The 21,978-nt window shown below is 45.7% G+C and overlaps 2 protein-coding genes across 2 annotated transcripts; both read right to left on the reverse strand.

Annotated features, from left to right (window-relative positions):
• Positions 1 to 3,143: 3,143 nt before the first annotated feature.
• On the reverse strand, positions 3,144 to 9,436 carry LOC118086294 (lens fiber membrane intrinsic protein-like). The gene is made up of 4 exons (XM_035117736.2): positions 9,223 to 9,436; positions 6,925 to 7,074; positions 5,103 to 5,237; positions 3,144 to 3,229 (listed from the first exon to the last, which is right to left on the reverse strand). Exons 1-4 carry the CDS (start codon positions 9,434 to 9,436, stop codon positions 3,144 to 3,146), a joined length of 585 nt encoding a protein of 194 aa, XP_034973627.2.
• Positions 9,437 to 13,578: 4,142 nt separating this feature from the next.
• LOC118087445 (lens fiber membrane intrinsic protein-like) lies at positions 13,579 to 21,762 on the reverse strand. Its single transcript, XM_035120088.2, has 4 exons — positions 21,588 to 21,762; positions 17,644 to 17,793; positions 16,010 to 16,144; positions 13,579 to 13,640 (listed from the first exon to the last, which is right to left on the reverse strand). The coding sequence occupies exons 1-4, from the start codon at positions 21,760 to 21,762 to the stop codon at positions 13,579 to 13,581; spliced, it is 522 nt and encodes a 173-aa protein (XP_034975979.2).
• Positions 21,763 to 21,978: the final 216 nt, after the last annotated feature.

Consider the following 21,978-nt stretch of genomic DNA (forward strand, 5'->3'; position numbering starts at 1 on the left):
AATTAAAGAACCTTTTAATGAGAGTGAAAGAGAAGAGCGCAAAATATGGTCTGAAGCTCAACATCAAAAAAACCAAAAAGCCACTGGTCCCATCACCTCCTGGCAAAAAGAAGGGGAAGAAATTGAGGCAGTGAGAGGTTTTACTTTCTTGGGCTCCTTGATCACTGCAGATGGTGACAGCAGTCATGAAATTAAAAGACGCCTGCTTCTTGGGAGAAAAGCAATGACAAACCTAGACAGCATCTTAAAAAGCAGAGACATCACCTTTCCGACAAAGGTCCGTATAGTTAAAGCTATTGTTTTCCCAGTAGTGATGTATGAAGTGAGAGCTGGACCATAAAGAAGGCTGATCGCCGAAGAATTGATGCTTTGAATTATGGTGCTGGAGGAGACTCTTGAGAGCCCCATGGACTGCAAGAAGATCAAACCTATCCATTCTTAAGGAAATCAGCCCTGAGTGCTCACTGGAAGGACAGATCCTGAAGCTGAGGCTCCAATACTTTGGCCACCTCATGAGAAGAGAAGACTCCCTGGAAAAGACCCTGATGTTGGGAAAGATGGAGGGCACAAGGAGAAGGGGACGGCAGAGGACGAGATGGTTGGACAGTGTTCTCGAAGCTACCAACATGAGTCTGACCAAACTGCGGGAGGCAGTGGAAGACAGGAGTGCCTGGCGTGCTATGGTCCATGGGGTCACAAAGAGTCAGACATGACTAAACAACAACAACAACTACATGCAGGTCCAGCTGTTTGGATACCTGAATCTGTGCTGTGTATAGCGAGGTTAAGTACTGATTATTCATGTTTGGATAAGTGAATTTTTGCATAACAGGCATTTGGATAGCAGGACCTGCATGTAATATAAGGGGATTTTTGCCAGCTGGAAGGAGAATACCAACCTTAGCCTTCCGAACTCTTATTTTCTGCACCTAGAGAACACCAGTCTTTTGAGAAGCTGGAAAACTGAGACAGCTCCTGGAGACCTTGACTGAAGCTGTTTGCAGGGAGAAACCTATTTATTTGGAGGCTGCTGTTGCCTCAGTATTGCCCCTGCCTGACACCTGGAAATATCAAGGGAAGTAATAGTGCTACATGTAAAAACTGTTGCTTCACAGGTAAGCTACTTTGGTCCTCTTTCTTTCAGTGGTTCATTTCCTCCTTTGGGGAATGCATAAGGGGCACCATGCCTCTTAACACCCAGTGATAGTGTGAAAGTGAAATTAAATCACAAGACAGCACAGGCACTAGCCCATAGACACCCTCCGTGGTCAGTGTTTTACTGGGTCCTTGCAGATTACCAAAACTTACTCCAGTACAGAAAACAGCGCAGTTCCACTGAATGCAGTGAGGACCTTTTGCAAACCATGACTAATGCTGCAAAAAAATTCATGTTTCTTCAGTCCATATTCTGCAGTGTTGTTGTTGTTTAGTCGTTTAGTCGTGTCCGACTCTTCGTGACCCCATGGACCATAGCACGCCAGGCACTCCTGTCTTCCACTGCCTCCCGCAGTTTGGTCAAGCTCATGTTCGTAGCTTCGAGAACACTGTCCAACCATCTCGTCCTCTGTCGTCCCCTTCTCTTAGTGCCCTCCATCTTTCCCAACATCAAGGTCTTTTCCAAGGATTCTTCTCTTCTCATGAGGTGGCCAAAGTATTGGAGCCTCAGCTTCAGGATCTGTCCTTCCAGTGCGCACTCAGGGCTGATTTCCTTAAGAATGGAGAGGTTTGATCTTCTTGCAGTCCATGGGACTCTCAAGAGTCTCCTCCAGCACCATAATTCAAAAGCATCAATTCTTCGGCGATCAGCCTTCTTTATGGTCCAGCTCTCACTTCCATACATCACTACCGGGAAAACCATAGCTTTAACTATACGGATTCTGCAGTGTAGACATGCCAAATAGGAGACAAACCAAATGAGGGGTGAAGCAAGGCACTTTATTTATCATGTTGGTTTTTTGTTTATCTCGGTCATTCTCCATGGAGACGTGTTTCTCCTCCCTCCTTTTCCGGCCCATACAACCATCTTGCGAGGTAGGTCAGGCTGAGAGATGGTGGCTGAACACCTGCCACCCAGGAGGCAAGAATCTGAACCTGGATCTCCCCAGACGAAGTCCAACACTCTGTCTATAATCACATTATGCTAGCTTTGCTGGGGAAAACATCACAACGAGTTAGCACTGAAAATAGCCTTTTTAATCTCAAGATTGGAAAAGTCAAGCTCTAGTAAGATATGCAGGTCAGCTATAGTTTGCACAAGCAGGTCAGCCCCTGACTTCCAGTTGGATTGTGGAGGCAAACCATCCTTTGAGTAAGTCACAGTTTGCCAGAGTGTTATGTCATGTCAAGCCATGGTTTGTTCATGGGAATTGAGGCAATCCGGAAGCCCACTGGTGTAAGTCAAACCATGGTCTGGCCATTACATTTGCACTGAGACAACCAAGGCACTTTCCATCATTGTGCCCTACTCCAGTGTGATACCCAGAATATGGCTATACTTAACCCAGAGAAATATCCCACGTCTGAGATTTCATGATAGGAGAGCAGCCATGCTCTTATTGGCAGTTCTTCTGGTTCCTGTGGCAGAGTTGGGCCCCCAGACTTAGTAGGTAGTTGTTTTGTGACTCAATATTTGTAGTACAGCTAGGAGGAAGAAAGCAGGGGAGAGAGAGAGAGATTTTAGCTCCTAAAATACAAAACACTTCAGGTCCTGATAGGAATCCAATTCCTCTTGCTTCTCTGGTCATCAGATCATTTGATGAGCAGAGACGAGTGAAAAAAACTAGTCTGCACAGCTCAAACTTTCTGGTGCTTGTTTCTTAAAGTCCTCCCATTCCCCAGTCATGCTGCAAAACAAATCGTGCACTTCCTGGGACGATCAGCAGGTCCAGGAGAAGTAAATTATCAATCTGAGTGGGAGCAAATTCTGGATTTCAGCCCTTAATTTGGTGTGATGAGTCTACATGATGTGTGCTTTTCTGAGCTCTCTTTCCCCACCCCCATTTTTACCATTGGAAAATTAGAATTTTCTCTTTTAGAATTATAATTGAATTGCTGGTTTGTTTGTTTGTTTTTTGCTGGCTTTTGAAATACTGTTTCACCTGCCCCTTTCTTACTCCTTCCAGTATAAATATAGATATGACAATCTACATATTTGGCAATCCCAAATCCTCTTCACTGCAAAGACATGTAAGACTCAGATCCTCTCGCCTGCTCTTGACTCCTCCATTCTCTGCAGTGTGTGAAAGAAACTCAGAGTGTGAAACTCTGAGCAATGCCTGGCAAATGTACACACCCTATATAGAAATAGAAACTAACACGTGAAAAAAAGGAGCTTGTATAAGCCCATCGGTTCTCTGAGATCCCAGAGCTAGGTCCAGACTTAGTCAATTTTAAATTCAGTTCTCTACATTTCTGCAGCAATCTGTGAATTTTTCTGTTTGAAAGAAAACCTCATGAAAACAATCCAGCTTTTTAGTGCAATTTTTCACAACTAAATATATTGATGTGCACAGTTTGGGCTAATGTACACAATTTTGCAAACACTTTCCCTCCAGTACAGTGGTACCTTGGTTCTCAAACACATTGGTACTCAAACAACTTGGAACCCAAAAAATAAAATAAAAAAATCCTTCCAGTAGCACCTTAGAGACCAACTTCAATCTCCCAGGACATCCTATACAAGATCTCAAAGTACCTGTTTTATTACAGAAAAAATTCAGAAGTTGCTGAATTGCAACTCATTACATAGCCTGGCGTGCTATGGTCCATGGGGTCACAAAGAGTTGGACACGACTAAACGACTAAACAACAACAACCAAGCCTAAAACCATGGAGAGACCTGGTCTGAATAAAGGCATTGGATTCTTATCTCATTATACATGATAAAGCTTTCTTTAGCCATCTCGCCCATTGCTTTTTCCTGCTAGACCAATTGCAGTCGTTAACAGCCGTTAACGGGTTTACCACTCCTATCAACCAATCACCCATTCCCACCACCCCTCTGAGTAATACCCCTCCCCACCCTCTGACTATACATAAGGGTCTGGTGACTTCTGTTTCAGTGTATCTGAAGAAGCCTGCATGCACATGAAAACTCATACCTATGACAAACTTAATTGGTCTCTAAGGTGCTACTGGAAGGAATTTTTTGTTTCGACTACGTCAGACCAACATGGCTACCTACCTGTAACAAGTAACTTGGAACCCAAACACTGCAAACCCAGAAGTAAGTGTTCCGTTTGCAAACTTTTTTTGGAAGCCGAACGTGCTCCATTTTGAGTGTTACACTTTCGATTTGAGTGCCAACTTCCATTTTGAGTGTTACGCTGAGGTCTGCCTGTTTTTTGCTATTTATTTTGTGTTTTTGTTTTTGCGGCTCTTTTTTGTTTTGTTTTTGTGACTATGTGGAACCCAGTTCAGCTACTGATTGATGGTGTGTGTGACTGCAGTACATTATTTATTGCTTTCATTTTATGAATCAATGGTCTTGTTAAATTCATGTTAAATTGCTGTTTTAGGGGTTGTTTTTAAAAGTCTGGAACGGATTAATCCATTTTGCATTACTTTCTATGGGATAGCGCACCTTGGTTTTGGAACGCTTTGGTTTGGGGACGGACCTCCAGAACGGATTAATTTTGAGAACCGCTGGAAAGTGAATTTTGTATGTTCCTTTTACTAATATAGTTGTTTTTATACACCTTTTCCCTTAACAGAGGCATTTTATTTATTTATTTGCAAACATTGGTTGTAGAACTGCAACACTAAATTTGGAGAAGTGCGAATTTTCAAGGATGGCTGGGTTTCCGTTGTCATATTAGTTTGGAAAGTGTGATATTGGTAGTTTTGCCTTTAATGTGAACTGAATAGTATTTATCCCCTGTCCCAACTTGCAGGGAGGTTTTCTTTAAATAAAAAAGGGAGGGATTCATCCAAAAATGATATTGTTCCCTTGCAGTCTGGACCAGAACCATCCAGAATGTCTACCATCTGATTCTCCTCCATTTCTAGACTCAACTCCAGCCTTTTCCCCTCTCATAATTAAGTGACAAGGCTAAGGCCACACCTGCAGGATGTTTGGGGCCCATGTGCAAAGCTCGACTCACCTGTAATGAGGTGCATAGGAACGGAAGCCCAGCCCAAGGCATAGGACGAACCAAATGCAAGTGAATAATTCGTGTAAGGTTGCGAGTGCCTTTGCACGTATGTAAATATCGCCATACCAAGCAAGATTAAGAGAGCTGGGGGCAAAAAAGGAGATTTTTAAAAAGAGGATATATTTTTCTGATGTTGTTATTTTGACTTGTTATCTAAAATGTCTTCAGGTGACTTAAATTAAAAACAAAACAACATAATTGCATAGGAAAAAATAATATAAAACACCAACATACAAACAACAACAACAACAACAACAACCAGCCCCAACACACATACCCAACCGTCACAGGTAACAGTTCATCAAAGGCCTAGAAATAAAGGTAATAATTTACCTGAAGAAGATCCTGGTGAGGGGTGTGTGTATGTATGTATGTATGTATAAATAAATAAATAAATAAATAAATAAACTAATAATAACAATAACAACTTATACCCCACCCATCTGGCCGGGCCTCCCCAGCCACTCTGGGCAGCTTCCAACAGAATATTAAAAATACAATAAAACATCAAACATTGAAAAGTTCCCTTCAGATGTTTTCTAAAAGTCAGGTAGTTGTGTATTTCCTTGACATCTGATGGGAGGGTGTTCCACAGGGTGGGCACCACCATAAAAGGATGTCATATAGAAGAGGGTGAAAGGTTGTTTTCTGCTGCTCCAGAGAAGCAGACACGGAGCAATGGATTCAAGCTACAAGAAAGAAGATTCCACCTAAACATTGGGAAGAACTTCCTGACAGTAAGAGCTGTTCGGCAGTGGAATTTGCTGCCAAGGAGTGTGGTGGAGTCTCCTTCTTTGGAGGTCTTTAAGTAGAGGCTTGACAGCCATATGTCAAGAATGCTTTGATGGTGTTTCCTGCTAGGCAAGGGAGTTGGACTGGATGGCCCTTGTGGTCTCTTCCAACTCTATGATTCTATGATTCTACTGAGAAGGCCCTGTGACTGGTGTAGCCAGAACTGGCACACACCAGGGCAAGCTGGGGGTGGGGAAGATGAGGCTGGTGCAGGAAGCACTCCCGGGGTGACAGAGGATGACGAGGAGATGGAGGGCAGTGCACAGGAACCGGGACAACAGAACCCATCACCAGAGCCAGAGAGGACCCTGTCTCCACAAACACGTCCGGCTCTGAGGTGTAGGGAGGAGTGGGTGGGGCGCACCAAGAAGCCGAGGCAGGCAAGGGCCCACAGCCCAGCTCCCCAGCTGGCCAGGTGGGGCTCACTAGCTCTGGGAGAAGGTGGGTGATTCTTCAGTAGGCTTGGAACAGGTGAGGATCCCATGCCTTGCCAAACCCAAATGCCGCAATCAGCATGCAATGGCAGCAGAGCTGAGGTGCTATTTCTGCTCAGCTGTCCATTGTTGATGGACCACAGCTTGGGTGCTCCAGGATCTCTGTAGGACTGCATTTCAGTTTGGACTTTGGACCTGTGGGGACTGGGGATTTGACATATTTGCCACCAGGTAGGCCAGGGTTTCAGGACAGGAGTATTCATTCTTGGGTCCCCGGGTATTCTTGGCCTACAACAAGTCCCTTCCTACCCAGGCAGCTTTGCCAATGGTCAACGATGGTGGGAGGAGTTGTCATCTAGGGACTCAAGGTTGAAGAATCCTGACTAACTAGCAGCAGCTCTTTGGGATTCCCAGGAAAGGAGTCCTCTTTCTCAACTCTACTGGAGATGGTGGGGATTGAACCTGGGAGTGTCTGCATGCAAAGCAGGTGCTCTACCACTGAGCCACATGGGCCCTTCTGGAATAAGAACCAACACTGGGGTTACCTGCCACGAGGCTGAAGGTGACAGCGGCTCTCAGCACGGATATGTTGAATAGCAGGTCACGTTCAAATGAGATGCAGACACACAACAGAGAAAAGAAGCTGCAGAAACACGCAATCACCATGAAGGCTCGGGTGAAGTGGATATGTATGGCTGTGGTTCAGAAAAGGAAGCATTAGGAAGGGTATTGTTACCGGGTTGTCGCCAACAAAGTAGTGCCACCAAAATCGGTGCACCTAAGTTAGTCATGTCCATGAATTTTAGTGGGTCTACTCTGAGCAGGCTAGCAGTCGACGCAACCCATTCTTGCTCCCACCTTAAAGAAGAAAGTTAACGTAAGAATTTAAGAGGAGTCTTGTTCGATCAAACCAATGGTCTATCTAGTCCAGCATCCTCTTTGCCGAAGTCCCTATGGGCACTGGCGGAGGAAGGGGGTGCAGTGGATGCGGTCTGCCCCAGGTGTCATCCCTGAGGGGGGGGGGTGACATCGCCGCTCTGCCGCCCCATGACGCTCACCCCGCCCCTGGGTGCACAGCATTGGGCCGCTCTGGATGCCGAAGCAGGTAGCTCCACCTTTGCCTATGGGAAGTCTGTAATCAGGATGTGAGCACAATGACCCTGTCCAACTGCTGTTCCCCAGGGACTGGTATTCAAAGGCATGCACGGTGCCTCTGACCTTGGAGGTCTGAATGCAGTCATGATAAGTAGCCCTCGTCAGCCACACCCTCCACAAATTTGACTTACCCCCGCCCCTTTAAAGTCAACAAACGTTTTGACAAACTTGAAGTCACTTTTGTAACATTAACTGGTAGAAACTGCACTTTGGGGGTACATGGCTTCCTCCAAAGAATTCTGGGAACTGTAGCTTTGCCGCTCACTACAGTTCCCAGGATTTTTCAGAGGAAGCCATGTGTTTTAAACATATGGTGTGGGTGTCATCCATGACTCACAACACGGTCGTTCTGTTCGTGGAATCCTAGCACTGATGGGGTTTCCTAGGCCATCAAGGCTGGGTACACGCCACATATTTCAAGCACATGGCTTTCCCCCAAAGAATTATTGGCACTGTAGTTTAAGTGTCACAGAGCTACGGTTCCCAGAAAGTACCCTTAACTAAGTTCACCTTTTGCACAAAGGTAGAAGATGCTGCAGCTATCATTATGGTACAAGAACATTTGGAATCCATAGGTGCTGGCTCCCTGGGCACCCGAGAACCCACAAAATTCCCCATGAAGGGGCTAGGTGCCCACAAATTTCAGTGCCAGGGCCATGCACGCTAATGGCACCCATGGCCCCAGGCACCCACAGTCGCAGGCCCAAGTTACCACTCCTGTTGGAATCTGGCAATTGCTGGGGGAAAGTTATGTATAATTTGAGGGTCTCCAATCAACTAGAAAATCCATTTCTACGTCATATGGTGGTGGCCTTTATTTCTTACACTATTTCAAAATATCTTCATAACACTCTACCCTCTTTTAATGTGTGAAATATGAGCATCTTTAAGACTCTTTTTTGAGTTCTACTTCCCACTGCTGCAGCTAGGGGTACTAGACCTCTAGGGTTGAGCTGGAGTCTTGAGGTTTGCCTTCCCTCCTCCAAGTGGAAGGTGGAGAGCACAACTCACCAGGTCAGTGAGAGCACGGAAGAAGAAGTAGAAGTAGAAGTAGAAGTAGAAGTAGAAGTAGAAGTAGAAGTAGAAGAAGAAGAAGAAGAAGAAGAAGAAGAAGAAGAAGAAGAAGAAGACAGTGCATCCTGCCCCCTTCCCCTCTCCCCTCTCCCCTCTCCCCTCCCAATTAAGCTTCATCTTTGCAAATTGTCTCAGTGACTGTGGTTAATGTTTAATGACATCATAGGAGCGCACCCCATGACATCATGCAGATATAACGTTTTATGTGCATTGTACAAATGTGACACTAGATGGCAATGGTGAGCTTATAGGAAATCCAATATATATTTTTAAACTTTTTTTTTAAAGCATTTTCACAGCGTTTTTTAAATATATGTCTAGATTCAGACTAGGTCTCAGGTTTGGGCTCTGAAATCTCAGGGTCTAGGGCGTTCCTGACCTGGTAACCCTTGCCATAGCCGTATGTGTTGATACTACCTGACCAATCATACATGCCATTATTCCTTGTCTATTATTGTATTGTACTGTTTATATATAGTAGAATCTGGAGGCCTGTACATTGAGTGGAAATTCCGCTGTCTATTCCTAACTTAAAGGCAGGTCCAGATACTTGGAAACCCGGTTTTGACATGCTTGCATTTTATAGAAAGATACAGAAGTAGAAAAGACCTTACCGAGTAGATTGAACCAATACATGGTACAATCTGGACCTATGCAGATAGTCCAGAGGCCACTGTGTACCAGACCTTTTTTGGTGCTTTGCAGTACCCAGTAAGGAGTACTCAAGGAAATAAACTCCAACAGCAAGCTTCCAGCAGAGCAGATCGCGCTGCTGATCCGCAGCGGTTCCATCAAGAGATCGAGGCGTGCTAGCATTCTTAAGGACATCGTGGAAGTGGGCCTGCTGCATGGAGGAGAGGAAGCATTACCATCAGGGACATGAAAGGAGCGATGGATACATTTCTGGGTGAGTGTTGGTGTTGACCTTTAAAGCCCTAAACGGCCTCGACCCAGTTTACCTGAAGGAGCGTCTCCACCCCCATCATTCTGCCCGGACACTGAGGTCCAGCACCGAAGTGTTCTGGTTTTGAGTGTTACACTTCCGTTTTGAGTGTTACCCTGAGGTCTGTCTGTTTTCGCTATTTATTTTGCGTTTTTGTGGCTTTTTTGTTTTGTTTTTGTAACTGTGTGGAACCCACTTCAGCTACCGATTGATTGATTGATTGTGTGACTGCAGTACATTGTTTATTGCTTTCATTGGATCAATGAATCTCGTTACATAGTAAAATTCATGTTAAACTGCTGTTTTAAGGTATTGTTTTTAAAAGTCTGGAACGGATGAATCCATTTTGCATTACTTTTTATGGGAAAGCATGCCTTGGTTTTGGAGCGGACTTCTGGAACCGTTTAAGTTTGAGAACCAAAGGTACCACTGTATAGCATTTCTATAGGCTTTTTTCTTTTGTTATACTCAGTTATTTATAACAGTCCCCCCCCCCCCCCGTGTAGATCAGGCACCCCCAAACTCAGCCCTCCAGATGTTTTGGGACTACAACTCCCATCATCCCTAGCTTACAGGACCAGTGGTCAGGGATGATGGGAACTGTAGTCCTAAAACATTTGGAGGGCCGAGTTTGGGGGTGCCTGGTGTAGATCCACCCCAGGACCTCTGACCTTGCTCTTGTCTTTCAATTTCCTCATGCCTTTCGAATGAAATTGGGCAACACTTGCTTGGCAGCACAATATCCCACCCGTATAGCACCCTCCCCGCAATAGGATCTCAGCCTCACCTTTGTGCCATTTTTGCTGTCCTTTGTGATGAGGATGAGATGGAGAAACATCTACTTCTTCTGAAATTCATCTGGTTGCCTAGGTGACTCGGGTGCTCCAGACGCTTCCAATCCATGTGAATTCTGACCAATCAGATTCTTGGGGCTTTCCATCCTCAAAGATTCTAGCCAATCGGTTCCATATTGTCCAGCAACAGGAGGGGTTGTTGTTGTTTTGTAATTTTGTGTAGAAAAACCTTACATCTTTCCATGCAATTTTGCATCCTTACATGAAGCAGAATCCAGCCTAATTCATGGTGCTGCTAAGCATTTTAAGTTTCACCTGGCTTTTGTTTTAATCCATGGGTAATTAATTTCCAGGTTCCAATTTATCCATGTAGGCACTTAGGCATCACCCAAAAAGAGGACAATTGAGGTGACAGATTTGCATGACATTTGCTTATTCTGGCAGGAGGCCCTGTTGCTGGACAGTGAAGCGTTCGTTGACCTCCTGTGGCAGGAGGCACTTAAGCACTCGCAGATGCATGGTGTGGACCCTCTCCTCCACATGCCAGAATAGTTTCTGTTCCTCTTTGTCCACACCCTGACCTTCTCAGTGGGGCTGAAGGTCGAGGATACCTTTCTCAGTGAATGGGGGTATCGAGGTTCTGTTTTGTGTGGTGCTGCTGTTGATACACTTGGCTCTGGGCTCCTCGGAAAAAACTATGCAACTGCACAGTACTGGTAGAGAATCTGGAGAAGCATCTCAGTACCCCGGCTCACCTCCTGTGAAGAAGATACATTCATGAATGAGGTGCGTGATGTGCCCATTTCAGGCCATAACTTGGAAAGTGAATGCAGAGCCCAGCTGAATGAGTAGGAGGCACCTCAGCATGAATTTCAGTACGGACCAGAGCTTCCATCTCAAAGGCCATATCTGATGCACTGGGGGGGAGGGGTACGTGGAATGTTGATGAGGATCCCAGAAGCTCATGCACCTACATTTACCACCCCCCAGATCACAGCTGAGCCACCCCTCCATCTACCCCACCCCACCCCAAGGAGAAGCTAGAGAAGGCCCCCAAAGTGCCAGGCCAGAGGCAAGGAAGAAGCTAGACACATGTAAGAAGACCTCCTTCTTCCTGCAGTAGCTGACTGGTAGAATGGAGGAAGGACCAGACTGCTAGGGAATCATTCTTCAGAAACAGGTAGAAGTTTCTAGAACACTCATTCATATATGGGAGTGGCACTCTGAGCATGCGCAGCTTCGGCTGGAAGTGTCAATAAAAAAAAGGAACTATTGTTTTTGCAGATGGCAGACCAGCGAATGGTGCCTGCAAATCTGCTGTGTCAGGACTGCCGATGGACTGTGTCTGTGACTACACCATAGAGAGAGAGAGAGAGAGAGAGAGAGAGAGAGAGAGAGAGAGAGAGAGAGAGAGAGAGAGAAAGAGAGAGAAAGAGAGAGAAAGAGAGAGAAAGAGAGAGAGAGAGAGAGAGAGAGAGAGAGAGAGAGAGAGAGAGAGAGAGAGAGAGAGAGAGAGAGAGAGAGAGACTGTAACTTAAAGTGTGCTGTTATAGCTGTTGCTTTAATGATTGTAGTTGCTACCGTAACATTTTTGTGACTGGTCAAGTAATAAAACTCTTGACCGAGATTTCATGGAGTCGGTGAGTGTTTCATCTTTAAGAGTACCGGTAACTTCAGTTGCTGACCCCCTGCTTTCCAGAAAACTCTGCTAAACAGTTAAAAGCGTTTGACGAGGTACCTTCACGCAAGTATTTTTGAGCAGAGAAAGTGTGATGGGCGGCGGCCTTTTAAAACAGACACTGTAGAAAGGAAGTCTTCCTTCTGTGTAGAGACATGGTTCTGAACACAAGAACACAGCGGAGCCAAGCCTCATGTGATCAAACATAGTATACAATGCCTTGAAGTGCTGAAGAGATGCCAGGGCTCAATACTTCCTCATCTGGAAGCCCTTCTCTTTAAGCCCTGATATGTGGCAGTGCATGAGTTAATAGCAGACAGGGCCGGGCCACCCATTAGACAAGGTCAGGCGACTGCCTCGGGCGGAACAATTCACAGGGGCACCAGATCCCAATGTAGATCTTTATTCCCCACTTGTTCCTGATGTATAGCTTCACTCACTGCTGCTTCCTGGGCCAGGAAGGTAGATGTCATTCTGTGGTGTGCTTCAGGTGCCAAAATGTATTGGACAGGCAATAGCAGCAGGGGAGAAGACCTCATCCTCCCTACTTTCTCATCCAAGGTAGCTGGTCAGTTGCCGAATACCAGCAGAGTTAAGCTATGGTTTAATGCTGGGGTGCTGACTTGAAGTCTACTAGCATTCTGAGGGCCACAACTCGTATCATCCATGTTGGTTGGCCATGCTGACTGAGGTTGATGGAAACTGGAGTCCAACGGCATCTGCAGAGCTCCAGGTTAGCCACCCCTAGTTTAACATGGTAGGCTAACCAACACCATAGTTCATGAATAACCATCAAACTAGGATATGAAACTATGCTTCGCAGTTGGTTTGCAAATCATAGTTTGGGTAAACTGTGGTTTCGCTTTCTGAACCAATAAACCATGGTTTGGGAGCATTTCTTCACTTACAAGTTCTTCTGTTTAGGAGAGCATTCAGTGACTCTCTGGGAAAGCAGGTGATGGAAGCCATACAAGCTATTGCAACCCTGTACATATGCAACAGAAATAATGGTTTGTGATTGAAATCATGGTTAGTGCAAACGATGGTTTGGCAATATGACCTAAACCTGAGGCTCTGAAAGTAGCAGGACCAACACTTCCTCACTTCTGCTATATGACATGGCATCACCTAGCTAGGATGACAATAATGACAACAGTTTGGACCAGAGTTACCAGTTGTTGTTTTTAATGGATCAAGGCTTTCAGCAGCTCCACAATGTGTAGTGAAGCTCTTATTTGACTGCTTTGCTTCCATCCCAGAAAAAGCCCCTTCTCCAAACATTTCTTGTGCATCACCATACAGTAATCCTTACAACAACCCTGTAAGGTAGGCCAGTGTCATTATTTCCATATTGCAGGCAATGAGGTTGAGTCACCCAGTGACTGCATGGCTGGGCTGAAATCTGAACCATGGGATTCCAGCTGAGCTTCTTTGCCTCAAATGATGAGCATTTCTTAAGGAACCATTTCTTTCTTTCTTTTTCACACAAGACCATTCCCCACCTCTCACACGTCAGTTCTTTAAACATGGCAGAGCCATGGTGGGTGCCGAAATCCTAGCGGGTCACAGCCAGTCGCTGGCATTTGTGCATCTTGTAGGCACACATGTAAAATATACCTGCACATTGGAGGAGAGAGAAAAGAAAGTGCACTGTAATAATATAATATAATATAATATAATATAATATAATATAATATAATATAATATAATATAATATAATATAATATAATATAATATAATATAATATACTGTATAATCCTATATAATAATGTCCAAGTTGTCCCTGCGTCCAGTTGTCCCGTGTGTCCCTGGGGTACTGCGCATGTACCCCAGAGACACAGGGATTGGACGGAGGGACAACGGCCAACCGCCGCTCCGCCAACCGCCGTTCCGAAGCCCAGTCTCATGCTGGAGGTGCGCGGCGAGGCGGCGGGGGAAAGAAGCGCTCCCCCCGGCAGCCTTGCCGCGCACCTCCGGCATGGGACGGCGCTTCCTCGGCCGAAGCGGCAGCGGGCGCCGAGGGAAGCCGGCTTTGGCTTGGCGGCGGCGGGAAGAAGAGGAGGAATTCCTCCTCTTTTTTCCACCGCCGCCAAGCCAGTCCCCAAGCCGAAGTGCGGCGCGGTGGGGGCTTTTCGCTGTTTGACTTCCCGGAGTGAAGGGGGAGGCAAACGGTAAAAAGCACCCGCCGCGCCGCACTTCGGCTCGGGGACTGGCTTGGCGGCGGCGGGAAGAAGGGGAGGAATTCCTCCCCTTCTTCCCGCCGCCGCCAAGCCAGTCTCCGAGCCAAAGTATGGCGCGGCGGGTTTTTTCGCCGTTTGCCTCCCCCTGGGGGGAAGGCAAACGGCGAAAAGCCCCCACTGCGGACTGGCTTGGCGGTGGCAGGAAGAAGGGGAGGAATTCCTCCCCTTCTTCCCGCCACCGCCAAGCGAGTCCTGGAGCCGAATTGCGGCGTGGCGGGGGCTTTTTGCCGTTTGCCTCCCCCTTAGCTCGGGGAAGGCAAACGGCGAAAAGCCCCCCCCCCCGCGCCGCAATTCGGCTCTGTCCCCCGCGCGCTTTAGTTTGGGGAAGCAGGCAGGGAGACGCAACAGCCCGGGAAGCTGCGGGCTGTTGCGTCTCCCTGCCTGCTTCCCCGAGCCGTAGCGCATCGGGGGACAGCCGAAGATCGGCGGGCGCTGTTTGCCGGGGTTGACAAACCCCGGCAAGCAGCGCCCGCTGATCTTCGTGTGACAGGCAGTGGGGAATGCAGGCAGGCAATAGAGCAAGTGCCTGCCTGCCTTCCCCGCCGCCAGTCCCCCGGTGCTTCGTGCAGCGCTGCTGGGTGCCGACCCGGCAGGCCGCTTCCTTGATCTGGCGGCCTGCCGGGTCGGCGCTGATCAGCGCTGCGCGGAGCACCGGATCGAGGAGCCGGCATGCATTCTAGCGCCCGTTTATTTAACGGGCTGAAGACACTAGTATAATATAATAGCAGTTGGTTAGAGCATGGTGCTGATTACGCCAAGGTTGCAGGTTCGATCCCCATATGGGGAAGCTGCATATTCCTGTATTGCAGGGGGTTGATAATCCTCAAGGTCCCTTCCAACTCTATGATTCTATGATTCTGTAATGCATTTCCCATTGGATGCAACATAGCAGAATCCTAGCAAAAGTCAATGTGAGACAAGCATGGCAAAGTGAACTGAACTTTATTTATTTGTCCATCAAATTTATATATCCTGTCTCCTGCAAGCGCCCCCAAAAGTCAAACAGATGCACATAAAGCAAATCAAGTAATCAAAATATAGAAACAGAGCAATGCTAATGGGTTCCACTGGATTTAAAAAGCGAGAGTTCCACCCTCACAAGCCAGGGAGTTCTGGGAACCAACCCAGACCCTGTGATCATCTTCTGAGGCCCTTCTTTGTGTGCCTCCTCCACAAAAGGTCCAGAGGGGAGCCAACGGTGAAGCTGCATGCTCCGCTACCTGGGGACGTGGTGCATATCCTGGGGTGTGTGGTATGCCGCCCGCAAGGGTGTGGCACGCGTTCTGGGGGTGTGGCATGCTGTCTGTGGGGGCGTGGCACCAGGCACACAGGGTGTGTATGCTGCGATGGCAGCCTACCAGAATAGTGGTGCAGAGGGCGGGCCACTCCCTCCACACACCTGTTCCTCCGCCAGTGAGGGTAGCAACACAAGAACGGGGCCTTTTCTGCAGTGGCTCCCTGATTGTGGAACGCTCTCCCCAGGGAGGTTCACCTGGCACCTTCATTACATATCATTAGGAGCCAGGCAAAAATGTTTCTCCTTAACCAGGCCTTTGGCTAATTAAATAACCTATGGCCTTTTAAAATGTGTGTGTGTGGTGGGGGTTATTGCTTTCGTTTGTGACTATGGTATGTAATGTTCTTCTGTGTTAATATTGTCATATTGTCAACCACCCTGTGATCCTTCAAATGGGCCATTCCTTCCGTACCCACCCATTTTTCTTGCCCCCCCCCCCGAATCATCACCTGCAAAGAAAGTCATCAGGAGAGCAACCCAACCCAAGATGTAAGACCAGGAGAAACACCATTCGCCAAATCGCTTGCCAAGGAAGTTGACCGTGACCCCGGTGTAGATCCCCATCGCCAGAAGGACAAAGAGCGCTGCGACATGGGAAGGAGAGAGGAGGAGGGAAGAAGAGTTAACGTGATGAACAGATGAACCAACAACAAGAATGTGAAAAGAGTCCTGTTGGATCACGCCAAAGGTCCATCTAGTCCACAGAAGAACCAACCAGATACTCAATGATATTTCGTAAGCAGGATCTGAGTGCAACAAGGCTCTCTTCCAACTTGCAGTTCCCAGTGGCTGGCAATCATTCATTCATTCATTCATTCATTCCCCAGCTTTCTTCCAAGGAGCTCAAGGTGACATAGCATACTTCTCCTCCCCTCCCTCAATTTTATCCTCACAACAACCCTGCGAGGTTGGTTAAGGTGAAAGCGAGTGACTGTCCCAAGTTCACCCAGTGAGCTTCATGGCTGAGCGGGGATTGGCACCCTGGTCTTCCCAGGTCCCGGTCCAGCACACTCCCACCACAACACTAAGCTGGCTCCTAAAGAGGCATCTCCTGGCTCGGATCCTATGAATATTAGACATATACGTCCAGAGGCAATGTATGCCTATACGAGCCATCTGTTCACGTGTTGCAAGAGTTGTCATATCTTCTATCCATTGATTAAAGGGGGGGCATAGATTTATCTTTCCCATGGATCAATATGAATCATAGAATCATAGAGTTGGAAGAGACCACAAGGGCCATCCAGTCCAACCCCCTGCCAAGCAGGAAACACCATCAAAGCATTCCTGACAGATGGCTGTCAAGCCTCCGCTTAAAGACCTCCAAAGAAGGAGGCTCCACCACACTCCTTGGCAGCAAATTCCACTGTCGAACAGCTCTTACTGTCAGGAAGTTCTTCCTAATGTTTAGGTGGAGTCTTTCAGCTGTAGTTTGTAGGGCACAAAGAATCCATTTACGTTAACCAATTGCAATGCATTTACAGTATTTTTAAAACATAGTAGGTTGTTGTAATAATGATAATAATAATTAATTAATTAATTATAATAATAATTAATTATAATTTATTACTTATACCCCGTCCATCTGGCTGGGTTCCCCCAGCCACTCTTCTAAAGAAATGTATATATATTTAGAATATATATTTCACTTATATACCTTTGTTTTAGGCAAGCATGTATGGAATTATGCTGGCTGGTTTTAAATCTTTTCCTTTTGTATTTTTAATGCATTTTGTTTCCTTTTGCATTTTTGTTTCCTGTCTTTTGCATTTTTGTTTCCTTTTTAATTTTTTCACTTAATGTTGTTTAATTGAAATACTTTCATTCGTTCATACACACACACACACACACACACACACACACACACACAGACACAGTGCTTTATTCTGGGAGTATGAAATTCCCCCCTTGCCTCCTTCTCCACCCCCATCCCCACCTCCACCCCATCTTGGGGGCCCAGGTGTGGCACGTGGGCCCCCAACTGAGTCCTGTGTTTTTCCATCTGAAATCTAGGCATCTGCCCTGCTTCGAGTTGTGCAGCTTTGAGAAACCGGCCAACCTGTGCGAGAGAAGAGGTACTTACTGGAAACGAAGAACAGGACGCCGGCCGCAAAGGATCTGTTGAAGCGCTGGAAAGTGGAGAACTGGGCGAAGGAAAAGATGCCGGTGATGATGCCAGCAAAACAAGAGAGGGCAGAGAGGATCATGAAGGCCCGGGTGGCATTCCAGTAGGCTGCAGGGAATAAGACTGAAAGAAGCTCACATAAAGGTGCCAGAGCTATTGAATACTATTCCTAGCTAAATGCTTGCTGAGTTAGGGTGAGCAGAATAGGAATGGCCCGCAATAATATTATGAATAATTATTTAATTTCTATACCATCCTTTCATTTGAGGATCACAGGGCGGTTTATAATATAAAAACACACAAATACATTACATAGTAATAAACAAACATAAACCCAACACACAGAGAGAGAGTTTAAAAGCCCATAGATTGCTCAATTAGCCAAAGGCCTGGGAGAAGAGGAATGCTTTTGTTGCCTGGCATCTAAATTAGAGATGTGAAGGGCCAGGAAAAACCCGGAAAAAATCAGAAAAAACATCCGCCCGTCCATTTCCCCCCCCCATTTTTTTTTCCTGAAGCCTTTTTTTGTTTTTTTTCTGAAAAATTTGGGTGAGGGGAGAGAAAATAGATTATGGAATGTTTTGTTTTAACATGATGAATAAAATATTTTAAGATGGGTTCAAATATTTTACAAATCATTTTTTAAAAATATGAATGGTATCAGATTATTCTAATTTCTGTGAGGACAAGCAAATTCTAAGTTACAAACTGAACTCTCCAATGCAAGAACAAGATACATTTCAGGAGGTGCTGTTGTCACCAGAAAAGAAAAAGGTTTCAGTTTTTGCATGTGTGTGTGGTATGCATTGGTTCTGTTCCTCTTCACTCAAAGCACTGGAAGAAAATATAGAGCAACAAAAAGGGCCTGAAAGTAGGGGAAAGTGGGGCACGTTGAGCCATGGGGCACATCGATCCTTTCCATTTTAAAACCGTACTTTAGCTTTTATACAAAGTTTGTGGCAACACTACTACGACAACAGTGATACTACCGTACATACTGTCATTGTGTTTGGGTTTGGGTTTTCAAAGAAGTTTAAACAAAAATCCAGATTTGTTAAATTAGGTAAGCTTTAGTAAAAAAAAAAAATATATGTATTGTCAACCATGTAGCTCTAAAAGTTGTAAAGGTAGCTGAAATATCTTTTCATTTATGTGATCATAGTTAATATAGCTGTAAGGTAAAGGTAAAGGGACCCCTGACCATTAAGTCCAGTCGTGACCTACTCTGGGGTTGCGCGCTCATCTCACATTATTGGCCGAGGGAGCCGGCGTATAGCTTCCAGGTCATGTGGCCAGCATGACAAAGCCGCTTCTGGCGAACCAGAGCAGCACATGGAAACGCCGTTTACCTTCCCGCTGTAGCGGTTCCTATTTATCTACTTGCATTTTGACGTGCTTTCGAACTGCTAGGTTGGCAGGAGCTGGGACCAAGCAACGGGAGCTCACCCCGTCACAGGGATTCAAACCGCCAACCTTCTGATCAGCAAGCCCTAGGCTCAGTGGTTTAACCACAGCGCCACCTGTATGTTCTAAAATATTTGTCATGCCAGCCTGTTTTGCTTAAAATAGATTTATGTCTTAAATGGTGATGTGGGGCACATTGATCCAATTGGAAATGGGGTACATTGAGCATGGATCAATGTACCCCATGGAAAATATGGAAAGGCTGTGTCAAAAATTATGAAAGAAAAGTTGAATGCGAACCAGCTGTTTGAAAGTGACTCGACTGATTTTGAATTCTAAAGATGAACTAGAGGAAGAGGAAAATATAGAATTCAACAAGACTGATGTGAAAGAGGGAAACTTTGTTATCGTGAAGATTTTAGGAAAAACCACAATTTCCCATTATGTTGCTGAAGTTACCGGAACTGATGAATATGGGGACTTCATTGTAAAATTTCTAAAATGTGTTCTGTCCAAAGTGAATGAGCGGCCCAAGTTCACTCCCTCTTCTGGACCAAAAGCTTTGATTCCTTTTGAGGATATTGTAAAATTGTTGCCTAAACCACTCTGCTTCGGAGGAACTGCTCATGCTTCTAAGATGGTAACATTTCCATGTTTACTTAATGAGTACAAGTTGAAGTGATGCTGACTCTTAAGAACTTTGAGATATTTTTGAAACTCTTTTGGAAGTTTATACTGTGTAGTAAAAATGCCTTCTTTGCTCTTAAATTTGAATGGCTCAATGTGTCCCACTACTGGGGCACATTGATCCATTATTTTGGAAAAATTAAATGTGATTTTTTGTCATTTTATTCCATCAAATGTGAAACATTAACCCTTTGATTTTGTTTAGAATAGTACCTAATAAATGTTAAATTCAAAAGTTTTCTTTTATGTGCATTATTTTGAGGTGTGTAGAGCTTAAAGTAAAAAATGGCTCAACGTGCCCCACTTTCCCCTATGTGTGTTGTTGTGGCAATCAGAGAAGTGTTATGAAAGGGGGGAAATGAAAATATTTTAAACATTAAATGCTGTAAAACAGTCTTTAAAAAGTGAAACAAACTAATTTAAGCATATAGTAGTAACTAAAGTGGTTAACAGACCACACACATCAGTGTGAGTAAATACATAAGGTCTCATGGGCAAAAGATGGGAGGTGGAGTAAGTATGTTGCATAGCAAACAGTGATGAATGACAAGTTAAATTTCAGTTCCTGTTTGGATACACTATATTTTTAAAATATAATATAATATAATATAATATAATATAATATAATATAATATAATATAATATAATATAATATAATATAATAATTTATTATTTATACCCCGCCCATCTGGCTGGGTTTCCACAGCCACTCTGGGCGGCTTCCAACCGAATATTAAAAACAGTACAGCAATATGCTAGTTGTGATAATTTTATGCCCATTACAATTGCCCATAGTTATATTTTATGTTTCTAAAGTAACAGAATGACTTTCAATATGGAAAAGAAAAAAGAAGTGGTAATGTAACAGGGTTTTTTCCGAGCTTCAAAATTTCTGGAAATTTTACATCTCTAATCTAAATATATGTAAAGAAGGCACCAGGTGAGCCTCCCTGGGGAGCGCATTCCACAAACAGGGAGCCACCGCAGAAAAGGCTCGTTCTTGCATTGTCACCCTCCACACCTGTCATGGAGAAGGCACCCAGAGAAGTGCCTCCATTTATGATTGCAGGGTCTGGGTAGATTCATACAGAGAGAGGCAGTCCTTGAGTTATTGCAGTCCTGAGCCATTTATGACTTTATAGGTCAAAACCACCGCTTTGAGCTGGGCCCGGAAACTAATAGGCAGCCAGTGCAATTGGGTCAGGATCCGCATTATATGCTCAAACCATCTTGCCCCAGGGAGCAACGTGGCCACTGAATTCTGCAGCTGAATATTCAAAACTGTCTTCAGAGACAGCCCCGTGTATAACACATTGGAGCAATCTAGCCTAGAGGTTATGGTGCACTGAATGGCCATGGCTGGACCCCTCAAGTACAAGTTTTACACCGCCAAGTACTAGCAAGATTTACACCCCCCAAGTACTAGGAGAGGGGATGCCACCATCTGGGGCTTCGTGTTGACCCATGACACAGCCTTTCCCCCTGCCAGCTCCCCGGTTGTGGAATGCCCTCCCTAGCATAGTGCCCCTGTCTCTATCATCATTTATTTTCAGGAGAAATTGAACACGTTCCTGTTCCCCCAGGGCATTTGGTGTCTAATTTCTTGAATCTTATTTCAAAGCCATCCAAATTGGGGGCCACCACTGCGTCCTGTAGCAGTGAGTCCCAGTTTAACTATGCGCTGCCTGATTAACGTACGGTAGGTCCAACCCTGAGCAGAGCTTAGCTTGTGAAATCATCAGATCATCTCCACTGAGCTTCTTCAATGTGTGGTGGGGCTCCACACACACAGGCTCCAAGCTGTCTCTTACCAATGCTCTCCAGCTGCATGTAGCACTTGCCAGGGAAGCAGTACCTCCAGAGTCCCTGGTGAGCAAAGGCGCCTGCCAATCGGTACTGCATCCAGTAGTCGGTCACCGTCGACACCACCAGGAGGATGTTCCCCAGAGAGGCACAGAACAAGCCCCCACCCATGAAGCTGTACATCCTCGCCCAATTCTGAGAGCAGCAGCTGGAAGGAATAAAAGGGAGGCTTAGAGATTAGAAGGTGGCAAGATCTGGGTTGCTGTTGGAAAGGCCAGCGTGGTGTAGCGGTTAGACAGGCAACCCCAAACTTGGCCCTCTAGTTGTTTTGGGACTACAATTCCCACCTTCCCTGACTACCGGTCCTGTTAGCAAGGGATGATGGGAGTTGTAGTCCCA

The sequence above is a fragment of the Zootoca vivipara genome, chromosome 6, assembly GCF_963506605.1.
Source record: "Zootoca vivipara chromosome 6, rZooViv1.1, whole genome shotgun sequence".
In the NCBI taxonomy this organism is placed as follows: Eukaryota; Metazoa; Chordata; class Lepidosauria; order Squamata; family Lacertidae; genus Zootoca; species Zootoca vivipara.